This window comes from Toxorhynchites rutilus, chromosome 2 (assembly GCF_029784135.1).
Source record: "Toxorhynchites rutilus septentrionalis strain SRP chromosome 2, ASM2978413v1, whole genome shotgun sequence".
Lineage (NCBI taxonomy): Eukaryota > Metazoa > Arthropoda > Insecta > Diptera > Culicidae > Toxorhynchites > Toxorhynchites rutilus.
Genome location: NC_073745.1, coordinates 78,395,352 through 78,411,318, shown reverse-complemented (window position 1 = coordinate 78,411,318; position 15,967 = coordinate 78,395,352). Strand labels below are relative to the sequence as shown.

At 40.4% G+C, this 15,967-nt stretch overlaps 1 protein-coding gene and 1 long non-coding RNA gene across 2 annotated transcripts; one reads left to right on the top strand and one right to left on the bottom strand.

Moving 5' to 3' along the window:
• Positions 1 to 6,460: 6,460 nt before the first annotated feature.
• Positions 6,461 to 7,400, bottom strand: LOC129764182 (uncharacterized). The gene is made up of 3 exons (XR_008741077.1): positions 7,265 to 7,400; positions 6,802 to 7,204; positions 6,461 to 6,730 (listed from the first exon to the last, which is right to left on the bottom strand). It is a non-coding gene; the product is annotated as an uncharacterized LOC129764182 (long non-coding RNA).
• A 6,083-nt stretch (positions 7,401 to 13,483) lies between these two features.
• LOC129769346 (uncharacterized) lies at positions 13,484 to 15,722 on the top strand. The gene is made up of 2 exons (XM_055771561.1): positions 13,484 to 13,843; positions 13,911 to 15,722. The coding sequence occupies exons 1-2, from the start codon at positions 13,495 to 13,497 to the stop codon at positions 14,345 to 14,347; spliced, it is 786 nt and encodes a 261-aa protein (XP_055627536.1). The 5' UTR covers positions 13,484 to 13,494; the 3' UTR covers positions 14,348 to 15,722.
• The last annotated feature ends 245 nt before the right edge of the window (positions 15,723 to 15,967 follow it).

Below are 15,967 nucleotides of genomic sequence, written 5' to 3'. Positions count from 1 at the left end.
CATCGTTGCTCCACACGCTTTCGGGTGAGTCGATCGGAAGCTTTTGAGGTAACAGTACGGCGGGGACCGTACTGGAACTGCGGGCACCTTGCGTGAGTAAACCCAGAAAGACTACAACCTACCTCTCTCTCCTCCAATGCGCTATCTTACCTGTTCACCTGCTGTTCGGCCGCATCGTTACTAACACCCTAACCTGAAAAGAAATAAAAAAAATAAATATATTTAATTAAACTTACCTTCGGTTCTTATTACACAACGAATCCTTCCATAGTGGTCCTACTTTCGTGCCGTATCGAATCGTGAGTCCGCTTTGTTTCCTGGTAAAGAGCCGACCCTGAGGTTAAATCTACCTCTCAGCTAGCGAATACTTACAATTGGCGATCCACGTTAAAAAAAAATATCCTGAATCATTCTGATTCAGAATATTTTTTCTATCAGCTCGGGGAGACTCACGATTGGCTTAAGTGTCATCGCGTAAAGTTTTACTTTAGTTTTCGGGAAAATCAAACAATTAATTCGTATAAATATTGAATTTGGAGCCCAAACCCTTTCAAGTATAATAAAATACATCCTATTCATCAGTTCAACTTTCTAAGAATAAGTTTCATTTGCATGCTTACTGTTTATTGAATAAATTTTTGTAAATTTCAGCAGGAATTGAAGAATAAAAAGTGTTAAAGATAATATAATACATAAAAATAATAAATATAATACGCAAATAGTGCAAATAGTGAAGAGGAATATTTAGAGACAGTGAAGATGTGTGATTTAAAAAAGGGGTTTTTTGATATTCGTGTGGATCATCTCAACGAAGATGAGCTTGATTTTGAGTTGGAAATTAGGGAAATAGTAGTGTTGGACGACCAATCTATCACTAGAAAGAGACGTTTATAGAGAGAAAGGCTAAAGCAGGAGAAAGAAGAAAGCACAGTGATTCCAAAAAGTTTGAAACGCGATCCAGAAGAAGAGTATAAAACGTTTGAGATAAAATTTTATGAGTTTTCCGAGTTAGCGAAGCAAACTACGAAGGATTTACCTCCAAGATGTAAATCTACATTATTGCACTTGGGTAACCGGATGAAGCTACTGAAAAATTATGTCGAACATCACGAAAATTTTCAATTGAATAAAATGATGGATGAAATATCTCAATATTTGAACAAATTTTTCTATGAAAAACGTATCCTAGTAACTCAGCCGTCTCTGAGTACTAATGTTCCAGTTTCTTTGTCGATGAGTTCCACACCGCAAGCGGGTGTACACGAGCAAACGTCACAATACTTACCAAATACCGTTCATCGTTCAGGGAATAGCTTTCTTTCATCAAATGAAACAGATCTCATTGGTTCCTTAAACAGATTAGGTTTGCTGGACGCAAATGAAGTAGATGCAATCCGTGTGAAAGAAGCGTTATTATCGCTTGAAAATGAGTTATAAAGGGTGTGTCACATCAGATTGCATCACGGAAAAAACGCTGTAGAAATTCGCCCAGTAGACCGATCCTTTTGAAAATTTTAGACAGTAAAATAAAAACTATTAAACAACTTTTGGCATTTTCCATTTTTCATACTTCGAGCCCAAGCCCATATGCTCGCACCTTCCTCTTTACCCCGTCCATAAGGTTCTGTACAACGTCAGGTTGTAGTATTTTTGGACAGAAATCCATTTTCTCTTGAAGTCCGCCTCCGATTTGACAACTTTTGGGTTCTTCCGGAGGGCCTGCTTCATAATCGCCCAATATTTCTCTATTGGACGAAGCTCCGGCGCGTTGGGCGGGTTCATTTCCTTTGGCACGAAGGTGACCCCGTTGGCTTCGTACCACTCCAACACGTCCTTTGAATAGTGGCACGAAGCGAGATCCGGCCAGAAGATGGTCGGGCCCTCGTGCTGCTTCAATAGTGGTAGTAAGCGCTTCTGTAGGCACTCCTAAAGGTAAACCTGCCCGTTTACCGTGCCGGTCATCACGAAGGGGGCGCTCCGCTTTCCGCAAGAGCAGATCGCTTGCCACACCATGTACTTTTTGGCAAACTTGGATAGTTTATGTATGCGAATCTCCTCCGGAACGCTGAATTTGTCCTCTGCGGAGAAGAACAACAGGCCCGGCAGCTGACGAAAGTCCGCTTTGACGTAGGTTTCGTCGTCCATTACCAGGCAATGCGGCTTCGTCAGCATTTCGGTGTACAGCTTACGGGCTCGCGTCTTCCCCACCATGTTTTGCCTTTCGTCGCGGTTAGGAGCCTTCTGAACCTAGTATGTACGCAGGCCCTCCCGCTGCTTGGTCCGCTGGACGAATGAACTTGACAAATTCAGCTTATTGGCGACATCCCGGACCGAACTTCTCGGATCACGTCTAAACTGCTTAACTACGCGTTTGTGATCTTTTTCACTGACGGAGCATCCATTTTTGCCGTTCTTCACCTTCCTGTCGATGGTTAGGTTCTCGGAGTATCGTTTTAGTACTCTGCTGACTGTGGATTGGACGATTCCCAGCATCTTACCGATGTCCCGATGTGACAACTCCGGATTCTCGAAATGAGTGTACAGGATTAATTCACGACGCTCTTTTTCGTTCGACGACATTTTCCAAAATTTACGAAAAATTGACAGTGAAGCATGGCCAACGTGAACTATACACTCTTATCTGATTTTAAAGCGAAAGCTGAAGATATAATTCCTGAAAATTAAATTTCTACAGCGTTTTTTCCGTGATGCAATTTGATGTGACACACCCTTTATATACTGAGAAAATTCCGAGAAACCCACAATCAGACTATCACATCTTTTTCAAACAATGCTGCGAAAACGAACATGACAATTTCCTCGACATACACAGGAACTATTCCGAGATTTTCGACCTCCGCTTCACTGGCAACTCCATTTCGTGAATCGGGAGTGACGACTAGCGTATCTACAATCTACACTTCAAGTTGCATTCCCAGTACTTACCAAACAATTTCTAAAATAGTTCCATTATCAAACCAATATCCCACTCAGCAAATTGAATAATCATCAGTATGCCCAGCCCACGCATACATTTCCTCTAGGAAATAACTGGAATCAGTTTTCGGTATTTTCAACAGCTCAGGCCAGTGGTTGGCTGCCGCATGGTAATATGCCACATACGAATTTTCTTCCGCTCTCTACCACAGTATTCGCAAATCCATCCAATAGTATGGCTTCCTCTTATGAACACAAGCAATGTAATCTCCCACAACATCCAACTGCGATGCCTGCACGAGGACACTATAATTACAAATCATTACCAGTTTCTAAGTGGAAACTGGAAAAGTACGCGGGAAATGATCAAGGTCTTAAACTGAATGAATTCCTGGTACTTGTCTCTCAATTGGCATTAGCCGAACACGTATCTGATCCCGAATTATTCGATTCCGCTTTTCACCTATTTACAGGGCCAGCTCTTAATTGGTACATGTCGATGAGGGCATCTGGTCGGTTAATGAGTTGCGTTCCGTTCGATGATAGTTTCTATGAGTGATGCCGAAAAGCTTGACGTCCTCAAGAGAAATATGCGAATAGACTATAAGAAAGCGCTTCTTTGGAAGCCTATACATAGTCTTCCAGAACTTTTGGATGCTGGCCATATTATCGATGCATCCAAATTTTCACTATACTCGAAGTTATTTGGTGCAGAAAAAACAACAAACGCAGTAAATGAAATTACCCCGACGAATCACGAACACCCAAATCCTTTTACGAAAGTTCCCCAAAAAGTTCCGATAGCGAGAACAAATAACACGAAATCAAAAGAAACCAGCTTCACGAATAATGAAACCCAGAAAAAAGGTACAAAGTTTAATTCATTCGATAATAATTTCAGAATGGAAAACCCTAGAGAGGGTCCATCGAAACCAACTCGAACGCTAGCAATGTTGATTGATTCTCACTGTCCTCCGCGAAGCTATGAGTGTCTTTACTGCCGAGAAACGAACCACGCCCTAGAACAGTGACGCAACTATAGAGGTCTTCTATGCATGGTTTGTGGTTTTAAAGGATTTGATAGGCAAAATTGTCCTTATTGCCAAAAATACGCATTACAAGCGATCGAAAATCGTCGATCGTCCAACTGAATGGCGTAAAATCGATCCTTGCAAACACAACCGATGTTCGATTCTGGGAACCAGTGACGAATGATATGTACCATTTTGTTTCTCCTGATATTTTGAAAATTTCAATTTCTGAAGTAAATGATAATCGCCCCTACGCCGATATTATGATCTACGGGCTCGAGGCGAAGGGATTGTTAGATTCCGGAAGCCAACTTACACTGATTAGCGAAAATATATTTCAAAAGCTCCGCTCACCTAAACTAAAATCTTTAAGTCGTCCGATTCTACTTCGTTCAGCTAATGGAACGAAATTGGATATTCTTGGTCAATTAAACATCCCATTCAGTTTTAATGGACGCGTCAAAATTGTGCGCATTCTGGTAGTCGAACATTTGTCGGTCAACTGTATCTTAGGGATGTATTTTTGGAAGAAATATAATATCAAGCCTACCGTGCAAAGTTGTTCAACGGTTGAATCCGAATCGAAAAACTCCAGTGAAAATGAAATAAAATTGTCCTGTGAAGAAATAGAAAAGTTAGAATACATCAAGCAATTGTTTAAGGTTGCTGACAAAAATAATTTATCAACTACTCCCTTGTTAAAACACCGTATCGAAATTGCCGATGAATGGAAAGGAAAACCATCCGTTAAACAATACCCATACACTTTGTCTCCGTAAGTACAACAAAAAGTAGGGACAGAATTAGATAGATTATTGAAAGAGGAATAATTCAGAGAGCCCACTCCGATTGGTCTTCCAACGTGGTTCCCGTGATAAAACCCTCAGGAAAGGTTCGCCTTTGCCTAGATGCACGGAAAATTAATGAACGAACGGTTCGCGATGAGTATCCATTACCGCATCCGGGTCGCATATTGGGACAACTTGCTAAAGCGAACTATCTCAGCACTATAGATTTGAGCGAGGCTTTCCTTCAAATCCCGTTAGAGAAAAACTCCAGGCGCTATACGGCATTCAGCGTCCAAGGACGTGGAATGTTCCAATTTACACGCCTTCCGTTTGGACTAGTCAACAGTCCGGTAACCCTCTCTCGTTTGATGGACAGGGTTCTTGGACACGGTGAACTAGAACCCCATGTTTTCGTGTATTTAGACGACATGGTGGTTGTTTCCGAAACATTTGATCAACACATAAATTTACTCAAGGAGGTGGCTAGGCGTCTTTGTAAGGCCAACCTCTCCATGAACCTGGATAAATCCAAATTCTGCGTGAAAGAGCTTTCCTTCTTAGGTTACCTACTATCCACAAAAGGGCTCCAAGCAAACCCGGAGAAGATTCGTGCAATTGTCGAATACGAGCGGTTGCGCCGATTTTTAGGCATGGCGAACTATTATCGCCGATTCATATGTGACTTCAGTGGTATCACATCTCCATTAACAGAACTGTTAGAAACTAGATCTAAGGTTTTAAAATGGAATCAGTTAGCCGAAGAAGCCATCATTAATATAAAAGAAAGGCTAATTTCAGCACCTATTTTGATGAGTCCTGATTTCACAAAAGAGTTCTCCATACAGACCGATGCAAGCGATGTAGCGGTAGCTGGAATCCTTACCCAGATGCAAGAGGACCAGGAAAGGGTCATTGCCTATTTCTCGCACAAGCTGACCACACCACAGAAAAATTATCACGCTTGCGAGAAAGAGGCATTGGCAGTTCTCCTGTCCATCGAAGCATTCCGCGGATACGTGGAAGGATCTCATTTCTTCGTGATAACAGATTCCTCAGCACTAACTCATATTTTAACAGCCAAATGGAAAACATCTTCCAGGTGCAGCCGTTGGTGTTTAGCCCTTCAGCAGTATGATATGACCCTCGTGCACAGAAAGGAAGAAGAGAACGTCGTTCCGGATGCGTTATCCCGGAGTGTGGCCACAGTGTCATCTGATTTTTCTGCTCCTGAATATCACGAGCTCTTGCATAAGGTCCTTGAAAATCCTGACGATTATGTTGATTTTCAAATACGCGATGGGAATTTGTACAAATATATTCCAGAGCGGAATGGACTTCATGATATCCGCTTCGACTGGAAATTAGTTCCTTCCCCGGGAGAACGTCTAGAAATTATGAAAGAATGTCATGACGATTCTATGCATTTAGGGATCGACAAAACCTTATCGAGAATTCGCCAACGATATTTCTGGCCACATCTGGTTGTGGATATACGTGAACATATCCAAAAATGCACCATCTGCAAGGAAACTAAAGCGCCAAATATAGCTCTGGCTCCTCCCTTAGGTAAACAGCGAATGACGGATCATCCATGGCAAATTATAGCTCTAGACTTCATAGGCCCACTGCCGCGGAGCAAGAAGCAAAACCAATACATCCTTTCGGTCGTAGACTTGTTTAGCAAGTGGGTAATGTTATGTCCTTTCCGGCGAATCGATAGTGTGTCACTTTCGGCTACGCTCCGAGATCAGTAGTTTTTCCGCAATTCAACTCCCGAGGTTGTGATTACCGATAACGCTTCGTGCTTCTTATCCAAAGAATTCAAAGCCCTACTTGACAAGTATCAGATCCGACATTGGCTTAACCCCAAATACCACTCGCAGGCAAATCCTGTCGAGCGGGTGAATAGGACTGTCAATGCAGCCATCCGAACTTACGTCAAGGAGGACCAGAGACTTTGGGACGTTCGTCTGTCTGAAATAGAAACGGTTTTGAATACTTCAATTCATTCTGCGACAAAGTTGACTCCTTATTTTGCTACTCACGGTTATGAGCTACTTGCTACTGGTAGAGATCATAACTGGCTGGGAGATAATGAACTTGCTTCTGAAGATCGATTGTCCCATCAAGAACAGATGTTCGGAAAAATTGTTCACGAAGAAGGGAGAAAACGATACGCTCTATGACATCGGAACTTCAGTAAAGGTTTCGATGTAGGACAGCTCGTGTATCGCCGCAATATGGCCTTATCTAGCGCCGCGGACCAATACAATGCTAAATATGGTCCACAATTTCTTCCAGCACGAATTGTGCACAAGAAGGGTGCCTCTGCATATGAGCTTGTGGACCTCAATGGGAAAAATTTGGGAATATGGCCTGCTGCCTTACTGAAGCCGGGATAACAATCAAAGGTTATATGAATGGGTTCTCCTTCACAATTGTCCAAATCTAAACCGCAACGAAAAGATGTAAGATAGTAGCCAAGTATTCATTGGAGTTGTATCTTACCATTCTCCACTTAGAATAATGATAGTAATAATTCCATTTTGCCAGTGTTCACTGGAAATGTGACGAAATTCACACCCAGCTTGCCAGAATAATCTCCAAAAAAAATGTCATGCCTGTGCGCATGCACAATAGAAATGGTTACCCTTGATTTATTGACGTTTCGTCAATCGAATGTCGATTGTTCTTCAAGGTTGCCACAATAGAGATGGAAGGTCAATGCCATCTCGCATCTCCCTAGATGTTTAAGTCCTAGGCTAGATCATAAACTCCGTTCCTTTTCTAGTAGAATTGGGATCAGAGCATACATTTTGAAGAAGAATATTAGCATTTACTCTTGGATTCGCGAAATAACTGATGAAGTGAAGAAGGGGGCTCTAAACAGTCGAGAGGGTTCAGATGGTCTCGATTGATTTTGTGGAGAGATCAATTATCCACATAAAGTTTTAGGTCTGTAGGATTGGATAGTTAGAATAGGATATTATAGGATAGATGATATCCGGTTGATTTAGGTAAGAAAAGTAGGAGAGACGAATGAGTGGAACTAGAATATATGGAATTAAAATGAATGCCCTGGACCAAAGGTTTGTGAAGAATGGGTGGATAGAAGTAGGAATAAAAATTAGGATAAAGTATTCGAAGCTGATCAGTTTCGGAAAATATAGAACTGATGAAAAGTGTTGAATTGAGTTGGAATTAGCACGTTGAATTGTATTTGGCAGCTGTGAGCCAACGTTATAATGAAAAAGCGATACGTATATTGGGAAAAAATTACAAAATGTTTATCTCTATTTCGTAATTTTTTTTCCGAGAGAGGGATAATTGTTACGGTTTCAATAAAATAACCGAAACAAGAAAGATCCATAAATTCTATAATAAGAACTGAATTTCAAAAATAAGTTTAGAACACCCGACCAATACTTACCATTTCCCAATGAACTACCCACCTGTAAGGCACAGCATGCTGTCAAAGAAATAATAAAAACAATTGTTCACAATTAGCAACAATCACAAGAGTCGTTAGGGAGATTTCCGGTCCCGAACGAAGTCGAAGTAACGGAAGGAAACCTGTAGAGAGAGAGGGAGAGAGAGAGAGAGAGAGAGAACAAGGAAAAAAAAGAAAGATTTCGAGCTGTGAAGGAAGGCGAGGACAACTGGACTCGGTCTTAGCTCACGAACCGTCGAAGGAATCGTTTGGTGATTCAGTTAAATTAGAAGTTCAAGTTTCTTTGAAAAGTGAACCAAAAGTGCGCGAGAAAATAGGGGCTGGAAGGTCGCAGCTCCCGGGAATCGTACGCGTCGAGTGACATCCACCCTCCTCGCAGTGAAATTCCGACGGTGGAGGTACCTCGAACTGAGTGCCGGTGGTCAGCGAGCCCCCAAAGTCATCGTTGCTCCACACGCTTTCGGGTGAGTCGATCGGAAGCTTTTGAGGTAACAGTACGGCGGGGACCGTACTGGAACCGATGAAATCGACTCCCGTCTGCGGGCACCTTGCGTGAGTAAACCTAGAAAGACTACAACCTACCTCTCTCTCCTCCAAATGCGCTATCTTACCTGTTCACCTGCTGTTCGGCCGCATCGTTACTAACACCCTAACCTGAAAAGAAATAAAAAATATATATATATTTAATTAAACTTACCTACGGTTCTTATTACACAACGAATCCTTCCATAGTGGTTCTACTTTCGTGCCGTATCGAATCGTGAGTCCGCTTCGTTTCCTGGTAAAGAGCCGACCCTGAGGTTAAGTCTACCTCTGAGCTAGCGAATACTTACACCATTCCATGCCAAAACGATATAGTGATTCTCAAATTTTCGTGAAAAGTGGTAGTTTCGTTCATTATCGCAAAACATTAGACCCGTATTTTTTTATTTTTTCAGTAGGATGACCATTTCCATTTTAGGGTTGTCCGAAAAATCAACTTTTTCCTCTCTTTTCGAAAAATGACTTTTTTTTCAAAAATTCATAGCTTTTGAACTACTGGACCGATTCGGATGCTCGACATATCAAAATAACTACAAATGAACTGTACTACACTTGCAGAAAATTTGAATTCTGTTTTCGTTATTAGTGATTGTATTTATTTATTGTTTTCATAGTCTCGGGACCAAGGGCGCAATATTATTTTATATTTTTTTGGAAAGCTGAGGATTTTTCACATAACATATGTGAAATGATTAGTTTATATTATTTTAAAATTAACCGATGGTTCGAAAAATATTTTTTTTTTCCTCTTTATTCCAACACAAAAATTCAAAACTTTTGATCTACTGGACCGATTCAGATGATCGACACATAAAATTAAATTGGCTTTTTTGAAAAGTATTAGACTTACGAAAAAAAACGGATTTTGATTTCGTAATTATTGATTGTACACTGCGTCTCACAACTATAGCTACCACTAATTTTTTCTGAGTTTCCAGAGGTATATAAGAAGTAGGTTGAATTGAAGTATATGGTGTAGGATATAACAACTATCTTCATTTAAATGACTGGTCATGTGAACTTTATTGTTGTGTTCAGGCGCGAAACAATAAAAAAACAATAAATCCAGTGTTTCATAACTATAGAACCAAATGGAAAAACTTTCACTCCTTTACAAAATTAACGTCAATTTCACATGACTTACGATAAGTTTCTAATTCATAGGTCATCTTTAGTTCTCAATCAGTTCAAATAACCCATTCGGGGTGGTTTCCACCAAACTGCGCCATGTTATAGTGTGTATCTCAATCTAGGTAGAGGATACTGCCCGTTTAAGTTCTTCAAATCACGCATACTGCTTGTAAGTTGCATCTAATATTCGTATGATCACTCCTAATAAGTTCTTGATAGGGTTTTGATCTGATAAACAAGCTGACCAGATTCGTTTGATCGTTTGATCGTTTGATGTTTGAGGTTTGATGCATAAGGACTTCAGATTCTGGACTGGTCAGCATGTTTACCAGATCAAACCCTATCAAGAACATAGGAGAAGTGATCGTACGAAGAGTAGACGCAGCTTCCAAGCAGTATGAGTGATTTGAAGAGCTTAAACGAGTAGTATCCTCTGCGTTGAACGAGATGCACACTACAACATGGCGCAGTTTGGTGAAAACCACCCCGAATGGGTTATTTGAACTGATTGAGAACTAAAGATGACACACGAATTAGAAACTTATTGTAATTCATGTTTTTTTTTATTATCTGTATTATAGTGATTTTCAACTCATTTGGCTGGTTCGTCACTTTTTACTTCCATTATTGGAAGAATGTCGGGAGTGAGAATTGAACTCGTGACCTTTAGCCTGAGAGGCATGGATGTTACCACTACGCCAGATCGCCTCCGTAATTCATGTGAAATTGACGTTAATTTCGTAAAGAAGTGAGAGTTTTTCCATCTGGTTCTATAGTTATGAAACACTGTAATTTCAGTTTTTTGAATGTTTCGCGCCTGAATACAGCATTTAAGTTCAAATGGCTAGTTTTATAAATGAAGATAGTTGTTATATCCTACACTATATACTTCAATTCAACCGACTTCTTACATATCTGGGGAAACTCAGAAAAATGAGTAGTTCTATTGTTGTGATTGTATTGTTGTTTATTATAGTTTACATGGTTTCGGGAACAAGGATGCTATATATTTTAATCTTTTTTTCTTGAAAGCTTTTTTACATAACATATTAAAAAATCAGAGATGTGTTATTTTTCGTTTTTAAGTTATGATTTTTCAAAGTTTGAAAACATGTTAACATGGTCCAAAAAACATTGTTAAGTGTCGAACAATCGCATTATACCTGTACCAAATTTACCATATGAAATATTTCATATCATCTTACGAGTATAAAACAGCAACCTTTAAGGCTATACTCTTGTTTAACACTTGCGGTTTTATTTCGTTAGGCTTTAGGCGTTAGGCTCTTATTCCATTGTATTGATTTCCCGCCGTACTGTTATAATTTCCGGTAGTGAATAAAGCACAGAAATTGATCACGTTCCTCTCAATTCGCAAGTTTGGTGTATTATCAAGAGCAATACCCCACTTTATCCCGTCATTTTGTTCAACACAACGTATTCGGGTTTTTGTGAAAGAGTAGCAGAGATCATCTACTTGTTGCTCCCACGTCATCCCGATAGTCGCTGAACGGACTTCCGATTACCTGCAATTTGGATAAAGTAAGGATCCCCATTCTCAGTGTCGACCCCCTGGAAGCTGTATCCAACATTTTTCCAAAAATGACTTTCTTCAAAAATTTATTACTTTCGATTGGTGATTGGCTTTAATTTGATATATCGATCATCTGATTCGGTCCAGTAGTTCAAATGTTATTTTTTGAAAAAAAAGCATTTTTGGAAGAAAAAAAAAAAAGAGGAAAAAGTTGATTTTTCAGATAACGCTAAAATGGAAATGGTAACCCTACTGAAAAAATAAAAAAATACGGGTCTAATGTTTTGCGATAAAGAACAAAACTACAACTTTTCATGGAAATCTAAGAACCACTCTATCGGTTAATTAATATGCATAGAAAAAATGTATTAAACATATTTTGTACCAAATAAATGAAAAGTATCGCCAAGTATCATGTGTACGTTCAATTTTGCGATTGACTATATATAAACACGTTAAATTTGTTCATTCAACATTTTAAAATTTAATTATCTTGCATTTTTCTTGGATGATACATGCGGAAATAATGGATTCTGTCCTTCAACGAATACAGCAGATTTTTAGCGGTTTTAGAGTCATCAAACATCAGCCGCGATAGTATCGAAATACGAGCCATATGTATGAAACGCGAAAGCTTCTTCTGTAGTTCAAATTTGTTGAGCAGCTGGATTTGATTATTTGCACCACATAGTTCAGCATGGATTTGGAAGTGGGTGCTAATCGAATATTCTAACAATGTTCAGTGTTTAGATATGTCTCTCCTAATCGAATTTACCTTTACCTTGGTTCTTTGTTGATTTCAAACTTCTGTTTCAACAAAAATGCTAAACGTAAATGCAGTTATTAGCCGCCGACACGTATGAATCACATATACAGCGTTGGCCCCATAAACCTTGAATCCTCCTGTGAAACAGAGATACTTCTGGCGCAATTCGGCGGTTTTTGTTTGGACATTTGAAAAACAAATCAGCTTGAAATATCGAGATAAAACAAAAAACAACAACGCGGCCGGTGAAACGAAAACTCTGAATGTAAATAGTTGAAAGATCTCGTTGAAGATACAACTGCTACTCTTTATTGCTCACACAATTTCAGTCTTCAATAAAAAAAAGTTTTACTAGAAAATAAAATACATTGAAAAAATTTATGATTCTGCAACAAAATTGAATTTCTCATAAAAATCAGGTCAAACGGGGAATGGGAAAAATAATCCGGACTTCCCAAACGGATCACAAAATCAGGACATGTGCAGCTAAATCAGGACGTATGGTATTCCAACCTTTGACTCTTTGAACATTCATAATATTCAAGAACAATTCGTCCATCGTGAATGAATTCAAAATATTTACATTGATCAACCTAATCTGTGCAGAACACGATGTGCTAGTGTGTCATCACCTCATAATGCTTAGCAAGTACCAACCACGACTCCAACGTAATATCTGCCAACGATTCGTTTCTGTAGTAACCGCACAGGAAAAACTTTCAAGTTTTATGCAATATACAGGTTCTTGAATCTGTCAACTTCCTCTCAGAAATAGGAGAACGATGCAAGGAAGCATGAATTACGACACTTATTTTCTTATACAATCCAAAACATTGCCCCCTTAAACTTGTGTTCGACGCTATGAAGTAATCGGTTACAGCAAAAAATCTATTTCCAGCTACAGCATGCAGAGTTCATCACTGAATCCATGACCGGTGTTTATTAATGAAACGAAAAAAGTTCTTTCCCCTTTACGTCACGATCATGTTTGCCAGCTCGGGGCAGTTTTCCGCAAATGCTGTTACCGAAGAGGTTTTTTCATTCCAGAAGACAGTTGACTTTTTCAGAACATTGATTCAATACATAGAATGAAGCGAGAGATTCAAATGTATGTACAGATTAAACTTGGTATCCTTATATACATTTAATTATTTACGAGTCATCTTCCAAAAAAATACAATTACATTCAATCTAGCATAATTTTCGCAAATACAATCCGGCTTATCTTATCTAGATTTGCGTTCATCCCCGAAATGGTATAAAACTGGACAATATTTTGGACTGACTCTCAGTAGTTGTGCTATCCTTCCAAGATGAGTAACGTTATGGTACTTACCCTAACAGTCCTGCTGGCGGCTGTCGCGCATCCGCAGCTAGTCCCGGGCGTACGAGTTAATTTAACTGCGCTCGCCAAACAAACCATACCCGGTGACTGTGCAGTCCCAACCGCAGGCAAATCGTCCATTTGCACCAACTGCACGGCTATGTCCGTGTGCATCGGAGGATCCGCTTCGGGTGCAATATCCTGTTCAGGAAACTACCAATACTGCAACCCAGGGGAAATCGAGGCCTCCTGTTCGACAAATCCGGCCGAAGGCTGCGGTGGAACTAGTGGTTCCCAAGTTACACCGATGGTATGTTCGGACATGGGTGTGTTCCCTGGTAGGTTTCGTTTAAATTATTTATATTGGGGGAGAAATGAACCGATGCGTAACCATTTGATTCACAGATCCAGGAAACTGTAACTATTACCATGTATGCCTAAGTGAGACAGGCCGGTCATACCTGTACGAGTGCCCTCAAGGAACTTCGTTCAATATTGATGCTCAACAGTGTCGGGCCCAAAGCGCTGCAGGTTGCACCACTTGCAAATGTGGAACTACGAGTGGATTCGTGTACTATGGAAACTCACGTGTGTACTATTGCTTCTGCTCGGTGGTGAACGGTGTAACAACTTCTTTTATCAAAAAATGCCCCAATCGGGCCACGTTCAGCATGGATACCATGTCGTGTGTCTTCAACTGTCCCGGACAGGGCAATTTTGCCAATTCGAACAGACCGTCGACCTATTTCCAGTGCTATATTATGAACGGACGCTGGGTAGCAAACTTGGTATCTTGCCCCATTGGAACGATATTCAATCAGACTTTGTCGTACTGTACTTGATGTGAACGAGCTTTGAAGACGAAATATTAGGCTGTCAAAAAAGTCCTGCGATATTTTTTTTGAATTTTCATTTGTTCGTAAAATTAGTTACAATCATCTGTTTTAAGTCAAATATGCGCCGTTTTGTTCGATGACTTGTTCCCAACGAGATGCCAACTTCATTATACCCCTGTTATAGAAGCTCGCTTCCTTATTGGCAAAAAACTCGGATAGCCAATTTTCACAGGCCTCTTTTGTGGCTAACTTCTGACTACCTAGCTCGTTCGCCATTGTCAAAAACAGGTTGTAGTCACTTGGTGCAAGATCCGGACTATACGGCGGATTCAAAAGAACCTCCCATCCGAGCTCCCGGAGCTTCTGGCGCGTCACCAAAGAAGTGTGTGGCCTGGCGTTGTCCTGATGGAAGACAATGCGGTCTATGTTTATCAAAGATGGCCTCTTCTTCATGAGTGCTACCTTCAAGCGGTCCAGTTGTTGGCAGTACAGGTCCGAATTGTGCGTTTGGCCATAGGGAAGCAGCTCATAATAGATTATTCCTTGACAATCCCACCAAACACACAGCAGAACCTTCCTGGCCGTTAATGAGGGCTTGGCCACCGTCTGAGCCGCTTCAGCGGGCTTCGACCACGACCGTTTGCGCTTCACGTTGTCGTAAGTGACCCACTTTTCATAGCCAGTCACCATCCGCTTCAGAAACGGGTCGATTTTGTTGCGATTCAGCAGCGATTCATATGTGTCGATACGGTCAAAGATGTTTTTTGCGTCAACGTGTGTGGCACCCATACATCGAGCTTCTTTGTGAATCCAAGCTTCTTCAAATGGTTAATAACGGTTTGATGACTTATCCCCAGCTCTTGGCCGATGCTACGACTGCTACTATGCCGGTCTTTCTCGGCTAATTCAGCGATTTTGTCGCAATTTTCGACGACAGGCCTTCCGGAGCGTGGCGCAGCTTCGACGACCTCTACACCAGAACGAAAACGTTGAAACATCGTTGTGCGGTGGAAATGGAAACTGTATCGGGTCCATAAACTGCACAAATTTTACTGGCAGCTTGAGATGCATTTTTGCCTTTGTCATAGTAGTACTGTAAAATATGTCGGATTTTCTCTTTATTTTGCTCCATATTTGCGACACTATAACTCACGAACGACTTAACCAAACAAAACACTGTCAAGGACTATATTATAGCAAAAATACCTTTCCAACAAGCTATAGTATGACTCGATACAATGAATACAACTAGAACTACGCGCTTACAACGACACCTCGCGGAAATACCGCAGCCTAATATGTTGAAATGCGAATAAATTGTAATGTATATTTAAAAAAAAGCCCAGTTACAAAAATATCCCAATATTTGAAACAAATGAAATAAAGTTTGTGATCAAAGATGTGAGTCTCGTTATTATGTTCATTAAAAAACATCCGGTCTTCGAGTTCGAGTGTTGCAGTTACTTTATTATCGACATTTCCAAGGCCGAGGAAATAGTAAACGCGATGCGGTGTGGTGCGATGTGACGCGAAACGATTAATTGGAGTTCACTGCTCCTACTATGACCAGGGTTGCCAACTATAATTTTTAAAAAATCAGGAAGAAAGAAAATAAAAATCAGGATA